At 36.3% G+C, this 23808-nt stretch overlaps 1 protein-coding gene across 2 annotated transcripts; it reads right to left on the bottom strand.

Annotated features, from left to right (window-relative positions):
* Positions 1–3412: 3412 nt before the first annotated feature.
* LOC148836269 (cell surface glycoprotein CD200 receptor 1-like) lies at positions 3413–23808 on the bottom strand. 2 transcript variants are annotated; one of them, XM_088914317.1, is made up of 7 exons: positions 23623–23808; positions 11782–11856; positions 10394–10699; positions 9112–9375; positions 8627–8738; positions 7742–7793; positions 3413–5416 (listed from the first exon to the last, which is right to left on the bottom strand). In XM_088914317.1, exons 1-7 carry the CDS (start codon positions 23693–23695, stop codon positions 5330–5332), a joined length of 969 nt encoding a protein of 322 aa, XP_088770443.1. In that variant the 5' UTR covers positions 23696–23808; the 3' UTR covers positions 3413–5329. The 2 variants fall into 2 exon arrangements, with proteins under 2 accessions (XP_088770443.1, XP_088770444.1); XM_088914318.1 differs by lacking the exon at positions 11782–11856.

Below are 23808 nucleotides of genomic sequence, written 5' to 3' on the forward strand. Positions count from 1 at the left end.
CATATCTGACTCTGGACAGTTCTACACTACATACTGAAGAACAGATTTGTGATTTATTTTTTCTAGCCAGACCTACCAAAGATAATAATAGAAAAGTCAGACTGATATCGAATAACTTCTTTTAATTGAACTGGTGTGTAACGAAATTGACGTAATATAAAAAGGAAAGCTTTTTAAAGGGATCAATTTCTAACATGTACAAGGATCTTACAATTTCAGTACAATGTCAGTACAAAACCGTATCAGTATGCCAGATGCAACAGGCATACTTCATAATGAGAGTGCAAGTCCAAGCTTTTGTTTTGACAAAAAAAAAAGCTCTTTATGTGGTTGGTTCTCTTCCAGCCATCAGAGTCTCTCAGAGCCCAACTGTGTAGATTGCCTTTGGCTCCTCCTTCACTTGCTGAAGAGAGCACCAGGATCTGTAGGAGAAACCACAGCTACTGTCAGTCACCTGTGCACCCCAGAGCCTCAGCAGACCCAGTCCATACCTTTCAGATGGACTCCTGGAGTCCATGCAGCCAGCAGGTAAACCTATGTAACTGTCCAACTGTCACGACCACTAACCGGCCCAGACCAGCTCCTAAGAGGACTAATCAGTTCCAGCAGCAGGGTGATAATTACAAATGCCGCCGCACGTGCTAATTTCTCATCAGACGCCTTACCGTGCGGCAGGCTGCATTATTTAAGCCTCCCTTACCCGCCAATCACTGCTCGGTATTGAGTTCACTTCGTGTTGCTCTACCTAGCGTTTCTTTTCCTTTTGCCTTACTGGAATTTCTGTCTTCACCTTTTGCCTTCGGACTTCGGTTCTCGTCTCGCCCCTTGGATTGTTTGCTACCTGTGACTATTTTCAGAATTGACCCTGCCGCTCTTGTTTCGACCACGAACCTGTCTCACTTTCTGGATTGTTTGCCACCAGTGCCTTTACCAGATCTTGACCTACCTTACGCCTTCGGACTATGACTCAGCTCCTGGTTTTGCTCTGTTCGCTTACTCACCTCCCAAGGTCTCCTGCATCTGCATCAGATCCTTTTCACCACAACCTAGCCGCGTTTCACCAACATATGAACCCTACCAATTAACTTCTGTAGGGTTAAGCTTTGCAACAGACAGCATTGCAAAGGATCTTAGTTACAAATCTCATTCTACATATTATATTACACATAAGAAAAAGAGAACCTTTTTATTCTTGAATGAGGAGATTAGGAGAGGACCTGTTACAAGTATTCAAAATCCTCAAAGTCATGGAAAAGGCCAGCCTAGCAGGCTTAGTAGACAGGAGTCGTGGCTCGGTGGCTAAGGATCTGTTCCTGTAGCTTGAAAGTTGCTTGTTCAAATCCTATAGCTGGCAGAGGAATCCTACTTTGTAGGGCCCCTGAGCAAGGCCCTTAACCCCAACTGCTCCAGGGGGTGCTGTATAAATGGCTGACCCTGTGCTCTGACCCCAAGCTTTTCTCTATCTGCCTGTGTGTTTCATGGAGAGATACCTGGGGTATGTAAAAAAATTCCTAATGCAAGAAATTGTATAAAGTGATCTCTTCTTAATGTCTTCATTTATCAGTGCTGGCAGATATTGCCTTTAGTCCAGTGGTTCTCAAACTTTGGATCACTCCCAGGTGATATGTCAGATGACCCTGGAAAGTTATTATGTGCACTGAAAAATTGGGAATTTAGAATTGAATAATTATAAATTATGTAAATTTGTCATCTGTAATGTACTTAATCGGTTTCATAAAGCCTGAGACAGGTTTTCATATTTTCTATTTTAATAAAATTAGTTTATGTGTCAAATATGCAGCCTACATACTTAGCTACAGTACGTCGATACAGGGTGTGCTAATACTTGAGCTGAGACACAGCTTAGCGCCACATTCTCCAACAGAACAAATGATCGAAAATGAATACCTCGCAAAAGTCAAGTATTATGTCATGGCTGAAAGGAATTGACGCCAAGTCCTGACGCCAGCTTTGATAGATCACGCACACCTGTTGCAAGCAAGCAAGCATCAGAAAATGTTACAAATGCTTTGAATGCTACAAGGCGATAAGATCCAAATTATCTAAGTGTTCAGTGCTATTTTTATGTGTGAGTGAGTGTGTGTGTGCGCCCGCTCAATGTGGTCATTGACATTTTCTGTGGTTCCTATGAGACGATAAGTTGTAGGTGGTACTTGGATGCTTTGGTTTGATCAAGGGTGGTACTTGGTCCAAAACCACTGCTTTAGTCTATTCATTACAATTAGTGACAGAGAGTGTACTATGAGTAGAATTTTTCCTAGTCGAGGAAGCCGTGGGGTAACGGGGAATTTGCTGTTCAGCCATAAATGAGACCTATATAGATAATTAGTTTCATTTTGAGTTTACTGTCCCACAGGCAATCACCCAGCTATTGTTTGTATGAAAATTTTATACAACTCACTGAAAATCTATGTAGGGCTGGTAGTGGTGGTTATTATACAGTAGGTGGTTGACTGTGGGTGGTTGAGGTAAGTAGATTGGTCATTTTTTCTCCACAGACAACACAAATAATACATTTATTTTTAATCATTTTTGTTTTTCTATTTACAGTATATATAATTTTATTAATAATAACCATGAGTTTGGGGTAGTGGAACTTGTACATGAGCTACTTTGATGCGCTGTTTTATGGAGCGTTTGATAATAAACACTCATTTGAATGTGGGAAAATGAATACTAGGTTTATACAGAGCTCAATCATCCCCAAGTGACTTTCTTAAAAATAATAAATAACACATCTCCAAGCACAAATGGAATAAACACAAACATACAGACACTTGGCTATGGACCTCAAGGAAGGCGTGAGAGATGTTTGATGTTGTGGAATAGTACATGTCTCCACTGGTCACATGCTGTTCTTTGTAAAAAGGCAGGTGTCTCAAAACACCTGCCTCATCACAGTTTGTATTTTCACAATTGTCTTGCATGTAGTCTTTAATTCATTTTTCACTAATGACAACAACGTCCTAGAATCTTTGGAATACTTGGTGAGACAGGTTTTGTTTAATCTGCTGGGTTAAAGGGGAGCCTCCTGGCCACAGGAAGAGGAGGTTCGAACCCCATCCCCATTCGGAGATAAATGAAACAAGTGATACTGCAGCTATAAGTGGGGATGGAGTGGACATGGGATTCTTCAGACAATGCAAAGGGAGGTGTTTGTGTTCTGTATATACTATTGCTAATTTCTGTAACGATGGTGATTAGGAACAGCTGTGTGAGATGACCTTGTCATTGTTATCCCTCCCAAACAGCAGTTAATAACTTCCATTGAATAGCAGTAATTAAAATAGGTTCTGCTCAAGGCTGAATTCATCATTTAACTTTTAATGTTAAAGTACAGACACAATAGTATGTTGATAATTTATATTAACACCATTTACATCTTCTCCCATGATAGGTAACATGAAATTGGAAAAATGACAACCAACATTATTTTCAAAGTTCACTTTTAAATGCAGAAATGTCTCTTTTTAGAGAAAAGCATTCAGATTGCACACTTCCCCAAGACTGTCCATTTAAAAAGAATAACACAAGAAGAAAAGAAACAGTACAATAAGGTTAACAGGGCACACTCTGTCCACTGCCATTCACACTTCTAAATGGAACTCTTCTCAATATGAATAACATATGGGACTTGCATCAATAACACACATTAAACAGAAAAGGATGAGACTGTTTTATACACAAGGTTTAAATAATCATGTGTTACAGGAAATGCAAGACACAGATCCTGAATTCTGGACATGTACTTTAGTTACAAAACAGAACCAAAGTAGACTGTTGCCCTAAAACACCATGGAAAAATATTTTTAAGGCTTGTGTGCCACATAAACACATTTTCTGTTTTAATTTTGTACAGTTCGACCTGCTCTAGAAGAATTACTACCATTTGAGGATAACCAAAATCAAAGATTTGGTTTTTGCTGTTACACGTATTTGGATTTCCAAGCAACCTGCTGTAATGTCAGTCAATCCAGCCAATCAAACCCCTACGGTTGCTGGACCAAGAGCTGTCACCTGTTTCACCTGGATGCTATAACAATGTGAATCTCACAGAGCAGTTCTGTCTCAGCTATGTACTATTTCCTAAACTGCTGGAAAGTAAAGAGCTCCCCAAGGCGGGTGAAAGATCATAATATTCTAAAAAAATATTTACAAGACCTTGTTTGGTCACTATACATCACTGTGTAGAGTAAACTGAGGAGTGAAATGTTACATATAGGCACATGTGTTCTGTGGACTATTTAAATCCATCGTTATTTAATTTGTATTCATCTGACAGTTATAAGGATTCAGACGTTTGTTCTTTAAAGACCTACTGTAAATGGTTTAAAGAGATCCCAAAGCAGTACATATTCGTGATGTTGTCATACAGGGTGAAAAAACAAGTGCTCATTGTGGACAATGTGTTTCCAGACATGCAATTCTGTAGCATTCAGTGAAGTTTTTATTGCGACTTTTGAAATTTGTGACATCCTAATATCTTTCTGCCCAGAAGAAAAAAAACACGTTTTCACAGTGCAGCCTTCATCGGGTGTCAACAGTGTTTCTTTTCTTCTCTTTTCAGCATGGAATAGACCTTTACTTTTTCCTGTGCATGCTGACGTACTGTACTGTAGCTTCCTACTTGAACTCTTTCTGCCCAGTTTTGTTCTGCCACTAAAGTCCTGTGAGCCAATTTAATATGTTCCTGTGGGGATGCCTAAAGAAAGGGAATGGATTGCCCATATATTACTAAGGACCTAAAGTCAGATATTGACAGTTTGCTAAATTTCAGCTGGCACACATAGGACTGTATTATAGAATCAGGAGGTATGTCTGATACTGAACAATATTGAAGTTTTGAAACAGGGTAATATTGTGTATCCTTATGATATAGGTGATGAATAAATAAAAACCTCAATTTTTAATACCTCATTCATTGAAAGTGAATACAGAGTAAAGTGTTCTCCCATTTTTGGGTCTAACTATTCCCATTCAGGTCTGAATTGAGTTAACAGGTGTGAATGCTGTTGCAGTAAAAACACATGCATAATGGCTTCTGTACACAATTTTCAACTTCACTGTTACAGCCAATGCTGAGAATTGAAATGGACATTTTAGTTTCATGGCTATAGTGTAAAGAAAAAATTAATTCATTTTTTTTGTGCAAGTCGGAGGATTCCTCCATTGAGAACAGCAGCTTACTGTCACCAAGCGTCTCCTACAAATTCTGTTTTATATTTCTTTCTCTGATTCCATTCTGAGGAACAGCTCTCAGCTCGAGGTTTTGTATGAAGATGGCTGCTGGGTTGCATCAGTTACAAGTCTATGCATTGCACAGCTCAGCTGATGAGTTGTAGATAGAGTTCACCCGTTCGACGTAGCTTGCATACGGCTCGAGTTCTTCCACATCCTGCACGGACAAGAGATGAAAAAAGATAATAAATGTTCAGGTTTTTTTCACATGTACAGTATGTTTTAACAGACACAGCTTGAACACGCACCCAAGGTAGGTTTCTGGTTATGTTGTAACAAAGAAGCATTTTTGAGAATACTGTAGCAGCTGCGAGATGAAGCCATTTACAGAATAACACTTCTTTTTCAGATTCATTTGGTGGTAAATTTCCTGTCATTTACAGGAAGACACACCCTAGAAAAAGATTTTGGTCATAAATCCGAAAGAATTTATGCACATTTCGCTTGTTACTGTATATCATCATAACATCCTTCACAGGAAATCTATCTGGAATGGACCTGTTTATTGTCATTGACTTGAGGAGTTGTTCCATCCATTATTAGCGGCTAAACCATTCTAAATAAACAAATCTGACAGTCTGATGTAACACTTACTTCAGATGTTTTGGTCTCCACGTTATAGAAAAGACTTAATGCCTGGAATCAGTCCAGAGTTCATTAACATGACACATTCTCTGCGATAATGAAATGTCTTACTTTGTGGAGCTGAATTAATTGTATTTTTTTTAAGTCTTGAACACAGAAGGCTAATTGGAACTTGATTAAACTATACAAAATCTTAAAAGACATTGACCAATGAAACCCTGTGGTCTTTTTGAGAAGCAGCACTGAAACGGAACAATAGCTGTCTCTACTCTGCTTACTATCCAACAACCATTTTCTCACTCCAAACACATATTTTTCCAAATTCCTAACATCAAAAATTAGATATTATGATTGCATAAATTATTTTTTGTAAAGCTTAATTGTCCTTTTGCAAAGTAATAAAACACCAATTTACATATCTGTGAATGTCTTTTTATCATTCAACGCAAGTTTAATGTCTGGTAACCACCACAGTGATAAGAGACTATTTGTTTCCTAGGTGTTTTTCACCTGAACTGTAATGTTCTTTATATTTAATGTACTAAATGCAAAGGTCTTTCAGGACTGGAGCTGGTATTTTAAAAACAGTCACAGAAAAATAAAGGTATAGGTATAGGTAAAAATAAAATAAAAAAAGAGAGGTAGAAAATCATTAGGCTAAGTTATCATCCCATGAAAAACCTAAACAGTATCTTTTGTATTAATGTTTATAAAAAAGTGTGTCATCCTCATACAGACCTCATTACTATACCCTCTTATGCAATGTTTTAAAGAAATGAGACTTCTTTGAAACCACAGACTAAGACACAATGTTTTGCTTAAAGCATTTGTAACTGAGGAAATGCATGCTTGCAAAAATATCAGAAATAATTTATGTTGGCACTTCAACTGGACAAGATTTGCTCAAGTTGTTTTTTAGGGAGACCGTTAACTTGCAAATATCTCACCTTTCTGATAAGCTTGAGCTGAATCGAAGATACACACTTAGTGCAATAATTGTTTTTTTTTTCTCAGTGGCAGTTGGTATGTAGGGTAGATGACAAATTTAGGGGAATTTTTAATATTCTACACATTATACAAAATTTAGACTGTGAGATATCACTTGTTATAAGGAGATGTCTGTTAAAAAAAGTGTTAATTACATAATGACATCACCTGCCTACACTCATCTTCAATCTGCAAGCTACTGTCACTACCAGTCCTTGATAATGGGGAACTCATCTTTTGAATATGAGTTTAGAAACCTCTCCTTGCATTTTGTTTATTCATTCTATCAAAAAGGTGATGTGCCTCTGCTGGATTTTATTCTTACTGAAATGGAAAGATGACTGATAAAACTCAATATAGGAAACCCGTGATCATATGGCCATATGGACTTTAACATCTAGGCTGTTGATCTTCAGTACTAGGAAGCTGTGGTGTCTGCTGATCCTCAATCAACCAAAGCTACTTACGATTATCTAATTATCTACTGAACTGAACCAGTTTAGTCTTTATTCCTCTGAGTTATTTTTCATTTCAAAAGCTGCAGGACTTGAGTGACACAGCCTTTGTCCTACAGTCTGTTTCTTCCAACCGGCCAAAGGAAACAGGATAATTAATATTCCTCATTGTGTGTATAAGATATAGCAGACTGCTTGAATGTGAGCAGATTCTTTCATGAAATTGATTCTCTCATTGCAGCTTTCCTTCTTAAACTGGAAGAATTGTTCATACAGGAGGTCACTCGCAGACATCTGCTCTAAATTGCTTGTTACTTTATCTCTGCTGAGCAATAACACAATATAAAAAAATTTTGCCTGCTAATTCCAAATGTTCCCATCTCCTGAAAGGGGAAGGAGACAAGATTATAGGACAATGCAACTATCCATGTGGAATTAGCTGACATTTTACTCACCTGTTTTCTGTTGGCTGGAGGTGGTGCAGGAATGCTGGATTTGCAGCAATTTCTAAGGAACACACAATATTTAATTTGATTGCAATTACTGTACTAGCAAATGTAGAATAGAAACTAGCAGGCAGTGCATTTTGTGGGTAATTGTTTCCACTCTTTATTATAAAGCGTTGAACAAATTGAGATCCAGTGTCACACACTTCAGAAAGAGGTAAGGTAAGGTTTACTGACAAGTGCAGATGATCACATCTGATCCTTCAGTGACTTGTGAAAAAACAGAAGAAACAGTGGGGAAAACAGCCAAGAAACAGCCATCTGCAAGAGCTTAACCATCTATTGTACCTCATGATAACCACGATATGATTTGTTAAAGGGAATGTTCTTCCCCATCACAGTTGTTCCCTTCCTTTAATTTTGTTTTTTCCCTATACTGTATATAGAAATACCCTTTTAATGTCAAATTCTTACATTCTTAAGACCCCTTCAGAGATAATTAATTAAAGTTATGGAGTCAGTGTCGCCTAATAGCAGCTTTACTTTTTTCCATAACAACCTGCAAACATAGTGTTTAATTCTAGATAATAGAAATATAATAGTTCTAGATAATATTAGGTTTGACCATTACCTAGTGCTTAGAAACATAATCAGATTATTAGACTAACACTTTCACAAAACACAAGCGTTTTGAAACAGAACAGACACCCATGTCTAGTAATACTCTTGAATTGATCCTGCTGCCTACAGTGAACTACAAAACTATCAGAAATACCCTGTAACAGTATGGTCTTGTTCTGCTGTACGCAGTATCTTTATTACACTTAGTAGCAATATTAGTATTATTTAATAAACCAGAAGACAGATGTAGAACAAAAGGCCAATATTACACACCTGATTTTGCTTAGATGTTTTCTTATAAAGAAGGACGCTACAAGAATGAGAACTACAAATCCAGATAAGCTTACAGAAATGATCGTCCACGTGAGAGGGAAAGAAGAGAAATCTAAAAGAAAATAAATTGTAATTTGAATTACTGCACCATCAAACAATTCAATATTTTAAGTGAATATCTGTAAATTAACACAGAAACAAATTGTTGTTTTTTTGTAGAAAAAGATCAATTAAAGAAGCTGCAAAATGTTTATTTGTGAGCAGATTTGTCTGAAAATAATAAAGTCAGAATCTTAAAAGTGACATTGATAGAGAGCATAGAATTGGTGAATGGAAACACTTGAGACTTTACTGCAGTGCTCTCAGTTAAGTTACAAATTAAATTATTATTACTATCAAAAGTCATCTCTCCCCTTTTTACCTACTTCTAATGACAGACTAAGCAATTCTCTTCACTGTAAAGTTTTTAGTAGCATGTAACATACTTTCAAGAAGTAGTCCGATGGTCTTATGTACACCCTCCTTCCAAACTGGGTGCTCAACTACACAGGACACATTCTGCAGGGATGTGTTGTCAGGGATGCTGGCCGAGCTCTCCACAGTGTACGTGTGATCTGGGTTCTGGGTGGTTTTCTCGGTCCAGTTTGACACTCCAATCCAGGAAATGTTGGCAGCTGGTTTACTGTTCGCTGCTGTACAAGTGGCCATCTTCTGGGTGATGTCATACACCAAATTTATCTTCGGTGGAACTTGAGGAAGAGAGGCAAGATAGCTGTCAATTCAAAACTTACTCCAGGAAATGTTCACATCTGGATATTCTGAATATATCTTCTAAAGATGAATATATTGTGACAGCCTACTGGGCTTGTTGTAACAGGATCTTTAGATCATATGGTCAAGGACAATAGACACACATATAGTTGTAATAGCTGTAAGGTTAAAACCACAGCTATTCTGTTTACAGTGCAGGGAACAAAAAAAGACATCACAAACCAAACAAACACCAAACAAAAACCTAAGTTCCTCTATAAGCTACTGACTGAACGCTCTCAAAAACTCTTAGTCCTTTAGGTACCTGCTTAGTCCTTCTCCCTCAGCCTAGTAGCATGCACAGTGTCTGCCTTCTGACCTCCAGATTGCAGACTCATCAAATGAGCAACACAGAAAGCTCATACAGGAATCTCCATTTTATCTGGACTAACTGCTTTCTCACAATATCTTATACATTTCATTCTTGTGGAAAGTTGCTTTTAAAACATAATAAATTATACTTACAATTCACTTGTGTAATGTGAAATGAAAATTGAAAAGTTCAGTCTTTCTAACTGACCACTGGAGTTTCCAGAATCCTATTGAGCTGTTGAACTCTGAGGGCTGTTCAACATAACTACTGTACATACCACAGTGGAACTGCCTTCAAGAAGAACAGAACTTTCTTACGCCTTGAAATGCATTTAAATATGTCAGCTTAATGTCATGTTTCAGGCTTTCCAAAGCAGGTGCAGAAAGCACTGCAGTGGGATGCGTGAGTTTTAGTTCCAGAATACTTTATCTCTGCATACTGAAATGTGATGGAGATGGTTGTAATGATGATAAGTATGTTCATAAACAACTGGAATCTGATCTGTGAGGAACAGTCTTATTTTTTAGAAAACAAAAACTTTCAAATCATTTCTAAGTATTCCATTCCATCATAATGTCACAGTAAAACCTACAATTTGTGGAGACACTTTATTAAAATCCGTCGATTAGAGAGATTTTTCTTACCTCTAGCAGACACGTTGATCTGTGAAGCGTGCAAGCCTCCCTTATAAACTACCTCACAGTAGTAAATCCCTTCATCCTTGTACTGAAAATGAGGGATGTGCAGATATGTTCCATTCTGTCTGTTTTGTATCCTTTTTCCATCCTTACAGGAATTAACTTCTGGCTCACTGGTACTCTTTGCTATATTACATTCCTCTTTCCCTCCTTTCTTTTTCTTCCAGACAACAAACATCATGTTGTTCCAGGTCTGGTTTGTGCACATTAGATCAACACTCCTGTCCAGTTCAACAATCTCACTTCTGTGTTCTGTGTAAATAAAACAAAATTAATAACATATCAACTTTAAAAACATATAAACTTTAGATATATCATTGATGGAGATAAGTTGGCTTGATGTTTTTAACATTTTATTACTGTTGTTTAAGCATTTTACATATTGTTTTGTATCATGCTATTAATTACAACACTTTGTGCCAAATATTATTATTGTAAAGTAATATATTGTCAGAGCTTTACAGTGACCCCACCCTTCTTTGATTAATCTTACAGTGTTTTTACAAGGTAGATCACCACAATCAATTGACATCATATTGACTATAGCCATGATGAATTGACATAAATTGACATCATATACTCCATAAATAGCCATATTTATATTTTTTGCAGATTCACTCTATTTCACTCTATTCTTTGAATATTTATGTGTTAATATTACATCCTTCAACAGAATCCTCTGCAGAAGGATAAGTGATATTATTTATTGACACTGAAGCCTGGCAAAGCATCTCAAATTGTTGCACAAAGAGCTGGGTGTGTTCAGTTGGCCACAGACTTACAATTATGCTGTTATTGCCTCAAAGCCATACGGAATAAAATACTGACTTTTACACTGAAATGTATCAAAAGCCAATACATCCCAGTATTTATGATTACTGGAAATCACTGGGTTTAACAAAAGTATATTTCATACCCATTATATATTTCTTTTAATATAATCAAATGTATGAGGGAAATTGCCCCAAAATAAACTACATTAAGTTATTTTATGTTATTATATCACTCATATAAATCTTCAAATTCCCTGATTGTAAAGCAAAAATAAAAAATTTAACTTAGTAGTCCAAATACTTTTGGACTGAACTCTCATGCAGAACAAGCGTGCTTGCTCCAGAATAGTTCTATTCCCTAATTTGATTTAATTAATTTGGAATGGTATTCAAATGTATGTTCTTATTTCCGTATTTCAAATTAATTTAAATACAGGGTTTCTGTACCAGTCCACACAGTCTGTTTCTTGCTTTGTTAATGTCTTTCTAACACATCAAACAGAGAAGCATTAAAACTGACGTTTTTTAAAGTTTTTACAAATGAGCATGATAATGAATTACCCATTACTCCCAAAGGTTTAGTCGATGTTATGTGCGTTGACAGTGGCGTTGTTCCAGTGACTTTAGAATCACTTTCTAAAATAGGAATGAGAGTTAGGCATGATAACACATGTTAGTAAAACATTAAAAACAGAAAATTTCATGCATGTTAATAAATAGTGACATTAAGATAGTAAATACACATAAACATGCGATTGTTACTGATCAGATGTACTTAAAAAGGTTACGAATTAGATGAAAAATTAAAGGAGTATCATTTAGTTCTTAGTACAGATAATTAGTTAAGAAGCATTGTACAGTGCATTCTGAAGGATCCACCTTTCCTTCGAACAAAAGCAAAAGCTTCATTAAAATACATTTTGACTTAGTCTCTGTTTTATTCCAATGAACATTAGTGCATCTCAAAATCATATGATTTGTTTATCTTTCGCTGTACATGAAGTGTATTCCACAGTCTAGTTCCGAGGTTTCAAGATACAGAGTCTTTCATCATACTTGAATCAGTAATTTATATAGAATAATAATACATAAGTGAGATTGATCAAAGTTAAGATTAACATAGTAAGTTAATTGGTTAATTGAAGTCTAAAATAGTTACTGTACCTGTGGTCCTAAAAGGATAGGAAGTATGGGAAATTTCATTTAAAAAGATATCTAACCTCCTTAGTTAAGTAAATCACCTGATTAAGTGGTCAAAATGAAATTGTTCCAGGTAATTAGAAATGGACGGTTTAAGGGCATGCTAAATTGTGCTAACTGAATTTTTAACATTCGGATTTTAAGAGAAGAAAAAAACAGACTCACTGTGGGAACTGTCATTCCCAACTGACTGTTCAGAATCAATTGATTACCTAATGTTTTGTCAGAAATAAGAGAAATTTCTTAAATAGTTCATTGAGGAGAGACTGCAAGAAGTTCAGTCTTCTGAAGTGAACCACCCATTTTCTAACTGCTTCATACAGTGTTGCAGGGATGCATCCCAGCAAGCAATGGGAGCAAGGCAGGATACTTCCTGGACAAACACATACTTCCTCACACACATACTCTGGCCAATTTATCCAAAACCCAAGTATGTTTAAGGACTATAAGAGGAAACTGGAGCACCTGGAGGAAACCCACATATACACATGGAGAACAAGCAAGCTTCATGGAGACAGCACAACAGGAATTGAATCCAGGGCTGAATGCAGAAAGATATCTTAACCACCAAAAAGACAAGTAACAAGTGCAAATTAACACTGGTGATTGAGGGCTCAGTTGTAGCAAAAACCAGCAGGCACAGGATTACGCTAAGATAAGAACTGAGAACCACTGGTGCATTGACATTCTATGACCTATGGTGCTCAGTCTGGTCCTGACCACAGATTACCGTGGAGATACTGTAAGACTGGGCGAAAGATCAGAGAAGTAAATGAAGGATGAGACATGTCACTGGCCCATTGCAAACAGGCTGATATGGACATCACAATAATGTCAGGAGAAAAAAGCAAACTAATAACATTTTATTTCTTCTTTTGACTGACAAGTTCAGTGTTAGCATTTTTTCTATAGGCTATAAGTATGTATAGACAGTATGAGCTTTAGAAAGGTTACAAATGAGAGGACAAATCAGCCTATTTAGTCTTTTTCTTTAAAGAAGCCATCCTTCAACAACATGGCTGAGTGTCTAATTTTGGACTCCCACAAGTGTAATATAAGTATAGTATAAAATTAATGAATTATTTATCATGCACAGCAACAATAAAATAAATTGTGCCACAAGTTCTTCAATTTTTATTTTATTCCATTTTTACCTGATAACAATTTTGTGTTAAGGTCAGGTGTAATTTTTCAAGACAATGCAGTATAAGATTAGACAGAAACTTAAATCAATGTACCGTAAACATTTCACTCTTCTATGACATTTTAAATGTTGTTTTAATAACTTTGCAGTTCTATACTCAAAAAATCACAAGCCTTCCAAATGTGTAGATCTGTCTCATTTGCTTGCCAGTGCTTGTATTTTGCCCTTTTATGTTCTGGTTTTAGAGCTCTGAAACACTCAACCTGGGTTTCAGAAAGTGTGTGGGAAGTTTGAATCAGATTAACAGTAAATACGACTTGACAAATTTAGCACCTTGCAACCACAACTCATTATATAGACATTTTTAATTAAATTTTATGTGACATTTCTTAAAAATATTTTGAAACTATGCATCAAGAATGAAAATAAAATTCCACCGTTCTCCAGGATTAAAACAGCCTCTTAAGACAATATGTAAAAAAAGAATTAATAAACACTGGTAAATCAAAATGAAACTGAAGAGATTGTGATGTTGGACACCAGTTTATAACTGTGTTTTATTTAGTAGCAACCACTACATAATTCCATTTCCTATGGTGAAAAACAAATATTTATTAGTGAAAAATGGAGGCGGCAAATCAGGCAGTTACTGTAAAGCATCCCACAGTTTCAAGTAGGTGTGTTTTGCTCTTGAGAGAATCCTGGTATAGCATTATAGTAGTAAACTGTTCCACACATAAGTGACTTTGTATGTAAAACTTCCGTCATCTCTTCTGAATGTGCTTTCACTTTCCGTCCTTTTATCTCCATTTTTCTCACCTCACATTAGCTCACACCTGAAGCTGACAACATAGAAGATTTTGAAGACCATAAAGATATCACTTAATAGCTCCTCATAAATATATCAGAAAACACAATAATAATTTAATGAGGTCACACAAAGATGGTGTCAGCAGTTGACTGAAATTACGAACTGTACAGTATGTTAAACATGTATTCATATCATCTGACCTTTTTAAAGTTTATGTTTGTTTTCATTCTTATGGGATTCTTTGCTCTGTGATCCTATTAAATTAACAAGCAAACTTGTATTTAACTCTCATAATAGATTCAACCACAGAAAAATAAACTTCCTGAGCACTGCTGATGTCTCTTGTGAGATTAATTCTTGTTTTGTTTTTTAAAACTTTCTATTAGAAAGATTATAGATATAACACCGGTTTTAGTATGGCTGATTGAAGTAAATGTGTTTTTCAAAGTTTTTGAACACGTTAATAAAGTCAATCCAATAGACTTCTTCAGAGTCCATAGTGAAACACAAAGCAGAAGTCAACAGTGGACACTATGAAGAAGTGTCTTTAAAACCCAGAACAGGAGGCACATCATTACACAGATGGTTGTAGAAGTATGGAACAATGTACAGAGCCACCTTGTGGTAGTGGATAAAGAGGATACCCAGCTTCTTTAAAAAAACTGTCATATGAGAACTTTGGTCACTTTTCTTAAAGCTTTGCATGTGTTTTACCTAGCCTGCTGTCATTGGTGAGGCAGAAAGCTAATTGTTAATTGAAGCTACCAAATGGTAGATCCAGATAGCGCAGTGGCACGGTGTTGCCACTATCTGTGTGGAGTTTGTTTGTCCTCCCCATGTTTCTTCCGGGTGCTCTGGTTTCCTCCCACAGTCCAGAGACATACCAGTATGTTAACTTGTATGAGAATTAGTCCTGGTGTGAGTGTAAGTATTTGTGTCCGTCTGTGTGTGCCCTGCAATGGTCTGGTGTCCCGTCCAGGGTGTTTCCTATCTTAAGCATGTTTGCTTGCCAGGCTGCTTACAGGCTCTCCCCGACCTTGTATTGGATGAAGCGTTTAGAAAATGGATGGATGAATGAATTGTAAATCTACATGGTATAGATTGGTGCACTCTGAAAGAAACCTATAGCAATAATAGCAAGATTATGCTTGCCTGATATCTAGATAAGGTTACAGAAGAATCTTTTAAAAGCTGAACTGTGATACTGTAGGTCTGTGGTTATGACAGCCAGCAACAGATTAGAAATGTTGGTGATTTCAGTGTTGTTGGTGGTGAGGTTCAGTTCTATAACTGATCTTGGTATTGTTTTGGTCTGTGTGTTGTCATGTCAAAAACGTCAAAATGGATCTTTTTTCTGTGTAAAATTCTCTAGTTACAGTCCTTGCTCTTTCTATCTGATGCTGAAAAAATGGAATCCTCCATCTTCAATGTCCACTTAGTCTGATACAGTGTATCAGGGAGCCAGAGTCCAACCCAAAAGATCACGAGTACAAGAAATGTGTTTGCTTGTGGAGAGGAGCAGAGTGGACAGAGGAAAGTGGGCTGACATCATACTGGACACTGTGAGAGAAACATTAGTTCCCTTCAAAAGGATGTGGTCTACATTAAGAGTACAGAAGATACATTTAAAACAGATAATTTGTTGAATTGGTATGATTACTAGCCTTCCTGCTGTATATTTTAATTTTCAAAGTGTATTTACCTCCTGTTTCTCATCTGACCTTTCATTTTTCAACTGTGTATATGTTTATCTTGTTCAGTTTATACTTTCACATAATTTTTGACAGCTGTTGCATTATCGTTCTTCAGTATTGGAGCTTGTGCTGCCAAAAAATGAAAATAATGATTCTTAATGAGAAAAAGCTCCTGTGACTGCAGCTAATAAAGAATCCTTAATTCTTAGGAGACTCTGCTCCAAGACAGATCACTGCAAATATGCAAGATATCCCTAAGATTTCCTGAGTATAATAAAGGAGAAAAAATTAAGGCCTGGTCACCACTGTTCACAACACTGTTCTGTACAACAATAAAATTGTACTTTCATTTTGTCATCTCAGTGGAGAGATAAAGTAAAAAGGAGAAAATATTTCTCTACATCAGAGGGTTTTAGGTAAAATCTGAAGTCATACTTTTTATTATGCCAAACCTTGAGATTTATATAAAATAGATAAATTGAATGATATTACTAAATAGGATCCAGGCTACAGTTTGAGTTTGTGGGACTTCGATATATATTCTCTTAATAAATTAGAATCAATCTGCCTATTAACAAAAGACTAATGTGAAAGGAAACGAGGACTTTTGAAATTTAACAGCAGTTTAATTCTTTTCTTTTGATCTTGTACTCTGCACTAATAGCAAATTGCTTAAGCTTGCTGAATGCTGACACATCACAAGCAAGGTATGAAATTCAACTCTTAAGAACATTAAAGTTGCTCAGGCACTTTCTAAACCTAAGTGAAAAACCACAGTTAGAGCTAATTATCAGATTTCAGAGAACTGAATTAGTTAAAAAAGTGAAACAGTTATTTGTATTTTTTTCTTTGTAATGGTGACAAATTCCTTGAGTTAAATGAACACATCAGTTAGTGGTATAAGAGTAACTTCATGGAGTATTTTACCTTTTGTTACTTATTAGATCCTAAATCTCACAAAGTGTATGCTTGAAGTGTAAACTGACATTTTCTAGTAGCGAAGTTACAAAATCCATTCACTACAATACAGTATTAAACATACTGTAGCACATTCCTTATTAACAAGCAACCACCAGCTCTCTTCATGCTTACCTGAAAAGCCAAACGTTATATGTAAGTTGATGGTACAGAATTTACTGTATGTCAGTGGAATCTGTCTAAATGAAAAGCGCTCTAACCTTTAAAGGAAGAATCACAAAAAGAACGGAGTGGTTTTACAATGAGTCCTACTAAAACAAAATCCTGATTTTGTATCCGGGAGCCTAAATTTTATGATACGTCATTGTTTGGCTCTGTAGAATGCAGAACTCAGAAAAAGCATCTTGGCCTTAGTGTTTTAGAGTATTAAAATAGGAATGATATATTCAGCATTTGCTACATAAATGCTGAATTAGATTTGGGTTGTTGTACAAAGATTAGGAGATGTTTTTCACACGGGGACATTCACATTGGAAGCTCAGATACCTTCAAAGGCTTTCACATCCATGGCTAAGTCTTGTACGTCCCTGGCAAATCTAAAGCTATCTACAATGTAGCTGGTCTGATTATACTGATTATAACCATCCCCTATTGGTTTAGGATGGTTGAGAAGAACTACAACAGGAAGATTTATTTTGGGGGTTCTACTGCATGTAAGACATTGTCATTCTGTCTATTTTAAATCTTTTATTTTCTTGTATCTTCAGATCAGAGTAGAGTTGTGTCTGTAAAATGCATTACATTCAGAATGATGTTTAAAATTGTACACCCTTAATATATTTGTTTCATTAAATGCACTGTATCTTACATGCTTTTATTATCATCAGCTGTATCCATCTGTATACTGTATCTCAAGGGTTCATTCCTGGTTAAATAAATAAAATAAAATAAAAATATTTAAGCCTTACACTAGTAAAGAGTTTTTAATTTTTAACCACATCTACCTTAGATCACATCATGAGGAACGTGTAAAACATCACTCAGAATCATGTAAAGGAGGAGACTTGTAACCACAACTGGCTGAACCTAAGTTTAACTGATATCATAGGTTCGAACTGGGTCATCTAATTAGCCTTTGACCTGGATTCTCCAAATGGTGTACAGTACAGTTGACAGAGCTCTACCGAGAGTTGTTGGGATCTCAGCAAAACAGTGACTTAAGCGAGAGAGGTCAGTGCAGAGTGGTGCAATAAGCACAAACTCTCTTGTAAAACACTATGGAGCAAACAGTGTCTCTTAAAACATACAGTTCGGATAGGCGGGCAGGTCAGAGGCACTTCTCTGCCTTTCCTCTTTCTTTCTGCAGTACAGGAGCTGGTGCTGGTACAGTATTTTATGGTATAATAACACAAAATAATATATATATTTGAATCATAATATGGGGGATTTTTCTTTAAATATTAATGTCATTATTTTGATGGGATTTGAATGGTTATCTATTTAACCATTCCACAATGGTTATTACCTATAAAAATACATATTATCATCTCCCTGGCCAGTACCTGTGAATCACATTACTTGCTGCCAAGGATAGACTCTAACTCCCCTGTCACCTGAACTGGAATAAGCATCCTTATAAAATTGGAAGAAGGATGGATAAATTGCTTGCTGCACCCGATTCATACTGTATTTTTTAAATTAAGGGATTTACCTGTATGTAATGCATGGCAATGCATTGTGTTTTTTCCTTGTATACACATTTACAAGGAAAATAGTTAAATAGTACTCAACTTCTGTTAAGAGTTAGCCTTCCAGCTTTAAAGTAATCCACGTATGGAATAAATTGAAGTTAATTAAACTTGCTAACAGTGATGTACAGTAAGTGGTGTGAATTTTTAATTTTGCAAATGGGAAAATTTAGGTTAAAGAGTAACTCATTATTACGACTTGGACTGCCATATAAAGATGGATGGAAAATGGGGCAATTCCAGTTTTAGACAGTGAATGTGTCCACAGTTCTGCTCCCCCTTACATGGAGCTGGTGTCAATATCACATCCTGCTGTAAGGTAAAGAAGATGCACAGGAAGAATTGTCAAACTGAGCCACATTATGAGCAGCCTTCACCAAACACAAGCATTTTGATGATGCTCAGGCTGCAACAGGAGTAAGTATTGCTATACAGATGTGACAAACTACAACTCCATTCTGTCCCTGTCAATCCTTGGCTCTATGCATGTGCAACACCACATCCTGCTCACGCATATAACTTCACTATGCATAAAGACCGCCTTCTCAGCAGTAGCAGAGTTCTACGCCATTTAAGTTTCAAGGGGTAACGTAACCTCGCTCAGTGCACTGAGCCCTGTTGCACCGATCAAGGGCAGCTGCTTTCATGAGTCTGGTGGAACAGTGACACACAGCAAGTGTTTGTGTGTGTGTTGCCCACATGTAGGCAAGAATACAGCAGGGATTCAGGGATCATTCCTTGGATTGAACACTGGTGCCCTTGTGGAGAAATATAGATTGCTGCTGTGGTCAAGCCTTTATGCAACATGAAGCTGCAGTGCCCATTAGAAAAGGAGGAGTGTCTGTCATAGTTCAGACTGGAGCCATCATGCTCCAGGACAATTAACTGCAACATCTCAGTTGGCACTCTCACTGCCGGTTCTTACTCCCAATTCCCATCTAATAGCGAACTATACGCTAGTGCAACTAGCACGAATTGTGTGCCTCCATCAAGCAAGCTTCAATCAGTGTCTGCCTTCACCAAGCACACTGACCTAAACACTGCTGAGCTCTCCAGAAGTGCCTGTGAAAGGGCCAAATTCACAGAGGGCTGGAAATTCTGATTACTGGGGTGTTTAGGCACTTTGTGGCTGGATAGAAAAACGCAAGAAAGATCACAAAAGAGAGGCCAACATTCAGGCCATCCTATCCATCTGGTGGTTGTTACACTTGCAGCTTTTATTAGAGACGACCAAACAAGGCTTTCTGAAGGTTAAGATCTACAGTATGATTCCTCTCTCACCCATTCAGTAAACACACTGCTGTGAAACTCCTCTTCATTAAAAATCCTCGTATCTGAGTTAAACCTAGCAGTCGGAAGCACAGACAAGAGCTATTCTCTGAATGCGGACAAAACAAAATTACCCACAAAGGTATGTTTTTTTCTGATATATTTTTTTAATTAGCAGTGTTATGATATCTCTAGTAAAAAAAAGAAAATGGCAGAAGAAAAATTCTTCAGAAATGGTAAAAGAACAAAATCAGCAATATCACATCACACAGTTTACCCAAGAAAAATGCTTACGTCAGTCATAATTAAAGAAATACTAAATAGACAAAATGTGGTACAGTATGTAGGAAGTAAAAATGTTTTGAGAAATTCTTTCATTTTCTGCTCCATGCTTGAAAAACACACACAGATTGCTTGGAGTTAGGGCCCAAGAATCAGTGCTTTACTGATACAGTGCTATGAAAATTCCACATTTTCTGGTGTGTTAATGTACTGACACAGTGCTCTTTATTTTCTAAGAAGTGACTACAGCTTTCAGAGAAGTGTAATCTTGCATACTTTAGACTGAAAGTAAAGGCATGGTTGTGGTTAGTTTTTTCCTTAGCTCACACCTAACTGACATTTTGGACCAGGAGACACGGTGGTAAAGCTTTCAGTTTTGCATGAAGCAAAGTCGTTTCACACTTATCTTACTTGGTCATCTAAGCTGCCTGTGTAGGATGGGGCTTGAAGGTGCAGATATAAAACAGAAATGTTTAAGAAGAATGGAAGTTAACATAGTTGAATGTTCTTGTAGTCTTAAGTTTTTTATTGCTCTTTTTCTAGCAAAGAAAGTAACACAGCATCTTTTTAGTGCATTTCTGTCACTCACACTACTTAGTAACAAATCAGAAGTTTCTCCTTCTCCACAGCAGATCTACTCAGATACTTTTCATTACTGCTGCTCTTCAGAGTTAATTATGTTATATATCATTATTCTTTCCACACATCTCCCAGTAGTAACAACCAGGGGTCCCCATTATAGATACTCCTAACATGTTCATTTTCAGGCTTTCAACACAACATCACTACTGATTTATTATTATTTTAAGTCTACTTTTATAGCCAGTTATACCAAATGCCAGAAGTGACTGGAAAGCCCAGGAGCTGGAGACTGGGGACTCAACTTCATCCAGGGTCAGGGACTTTAAAACAATGATGTGTTGTGTTGCAAGGTGAATATATTTCAGGTTAGCTACTGTACATCCCACAGAGACTCTACCTGGCATATGGGCCCAATTCAACATGTTACAGAGCTGGGCCCCTTTGACAATCTTTAAGTTGGGAGGTCCATGAGAGCCCTAGTTGAAATTTATCTGTTATCTCATCATCCCAGCTACATATTCTTACTGTACATAGAAATCAACACCTTCACATAAAAGGTAATCAAATCTTTCCTGGAAATTCCAGACAATTATAGTTTATACATGTTACACACACTTTTTAGAAATTGGCTACTAAAAAGCTAAATATCATATCCTTATTATGTTATCTTTTTACGTTATATTCAAATCTTTTCCTCTCATTAAACTATACTCCTCTTTCCCTTTTTTGTTTGTACTGTAAGTAATCAATATTCACTTCAGCCAGTGTGCTTAGATCCAAATCTCTCAAAAGTGTGGAATTAGGTACCGTATATTTTTCACTATTTTTTAAAAAAGGTTATTTGTCCTCAATGCAAGGACCATATCAGATTTCTAAAGCCAAAATAAAATAATAAAATAGAAGATTAAAAATTAAAAAAGAAACAAACTTGAACTAGTACTACAATCATAATAAACAAACATAATAGTAATGTGTAAGCCCCTCACAATGAATGTTGGATATTCTTGAAAATTAGTTTCTCACATTTTACTAATGTCTTCACTTCAGAACCAAAGCAATGAATAGAATCAAATTTCCACAAATTAGATGCTTTAAATTGTTTTTGTATCACATTTTCAGTTAGGCCTTCACAATATATAACATTGACGTAACTTATTATTTCATTGTCTGTCTGAAAAGTTAGTTTTTTGTTAAAATTCTAAGAAAAGCAATTCAATCTTTCATGATATAATGTTGAAAATGCACTGAAACTGAGGAGGAGTGAGGGACCACTATATTAAATGTGTTTCCTTAACAAGGAAAAAAAAACAATAAGTCAGACATCTAATGTGAAAAATATTTTACCAAATGAGAAATGAAATTAGGGTTCAATTCCAGATGTGGGGCGCTATCTGTGTGAGTTTGTTCCCACTGTGTTTGCAGGGGTTTCCTGGAGATTGTGTGTTCTCCCCATGTTCACTTCGGTTTCCCCCAGGTGCTCCCACAGCCCAAAAACATATTGGTTGGTTAATTGGGTTCTGGGGAAATTGATCCTGGTGTGCATGTACAGTATGTGTCTGTGTGTACCCTGTGATGGACTGGCATCCCACCCAGGTGTACCCTGCTTTGTGCCCATTGCTTGCTGGAATAGGCTCTGGCTCCCCCATGATCCTGAACTGGATGAAGTGGTTAGAAAATAGGTGAATTAATAAGTGCAATTAAATTGTAGCAAACGTTTGTATAGTCAGAAAAAGGTTGCACTAAGCCTCTGTTTTCCACTTCTTGGTGAACATTTTACTCCTGCACAATGATAAATATATTCCATGACTCCATTGTGTTTGCAGCACAATTTTTTTCTCATCATCTGTACTGTAAATCACACTACTTGATAGTATGACATACAAATTATAGTTCTGTGTTAATTCCAGTGTCTGTATGGAAACTGGATCAAATAAGAGTCAATACATTTTAGTATTTTTTAGAAAAAAAAGGTGAGTCAAAGTCTTATTGGAAAAATATTTTTTTAAAAATCACAAAGTTTTACAGTAACCAAGATTTAAAATAATACTTATTAATCAATGAAAGATACATCATTTGATTAAACACCACTTACAGAACAAATATTTACTTTTTTTAAATTGAAACACAATCCTGTTTTGCCATATATATAAATATCTAGACATATGTAATTGATATCAATGATAAATATTTTGTAAATATAAATATCTGGACATTGCTGAGTTAATATATGTGCTAATATAATATGATAATTCACGTTTCTCTTATTAAGATGCAAGTATTTAATGTAATTTTGTTGAGAAAAGTAATAATTGCCATTGTAATTTTACTGTGGAGCTTTTATAGTGCCAAATTGTGTTAAAGCTTTAAAATTAATACATTGATCCTCATTTTAACAAGAAATTACAAAGTAATGATTTAGAAAATTCAGGACAGGTCCAATCACATTGTTAATATATATCATTGCCATTTTATTTGTTAAATAAAATTTACCATCCAGCTCATGCTCCTCCTTATAATTTAGAAAGTAGTAAAGAAGTGTGTAAAGATTCGGCAGTCACATTTTGAATCTGATCTGAGACACTCAGGTGTCTCCTGAGACTCTTTGAGCGATGTTCCATAAACACTCAAAACAATGCTTTTGTAATACACATAAACATCATAAAATCCCTGGTATTCAGACAGCATTTTCAGAAATAATTCCACTTCTCTCAAACAACTGGGAAATAATCCAGATTGAAAGAAATATGATCTTACCTTCAATCGCCAGACTCAGACTAGCATAAAAAGTCAGAAAGAAAATAACTTTAGCAATCCAGTTCTCTGTCATGTCTCCGACAGTCCCAAGACTTCCAATGCCCAATAAACTGTTACAAGGCAACTGTCCGAGTCACCCAGGCTCTCCTATATTTAGATAAACCACTGGTGATCCAGCAGAGCATT

Source organism: Atractosteus spatula, chromosome 4 (assembly GCF_055471065.1).
Source record: "Atractosteus spatula isolate fAtrSpa1 chromosome 4, fAtrSpa1.hap1, whole genome shotgun sequence".
Classification (NCBI taxonomy): Eukaryota; Metazoa; Chordata; class Actinopteri; order Semionotiformes; family Lepisosteidae; genus Atractosteus; species Atractosteus spatula.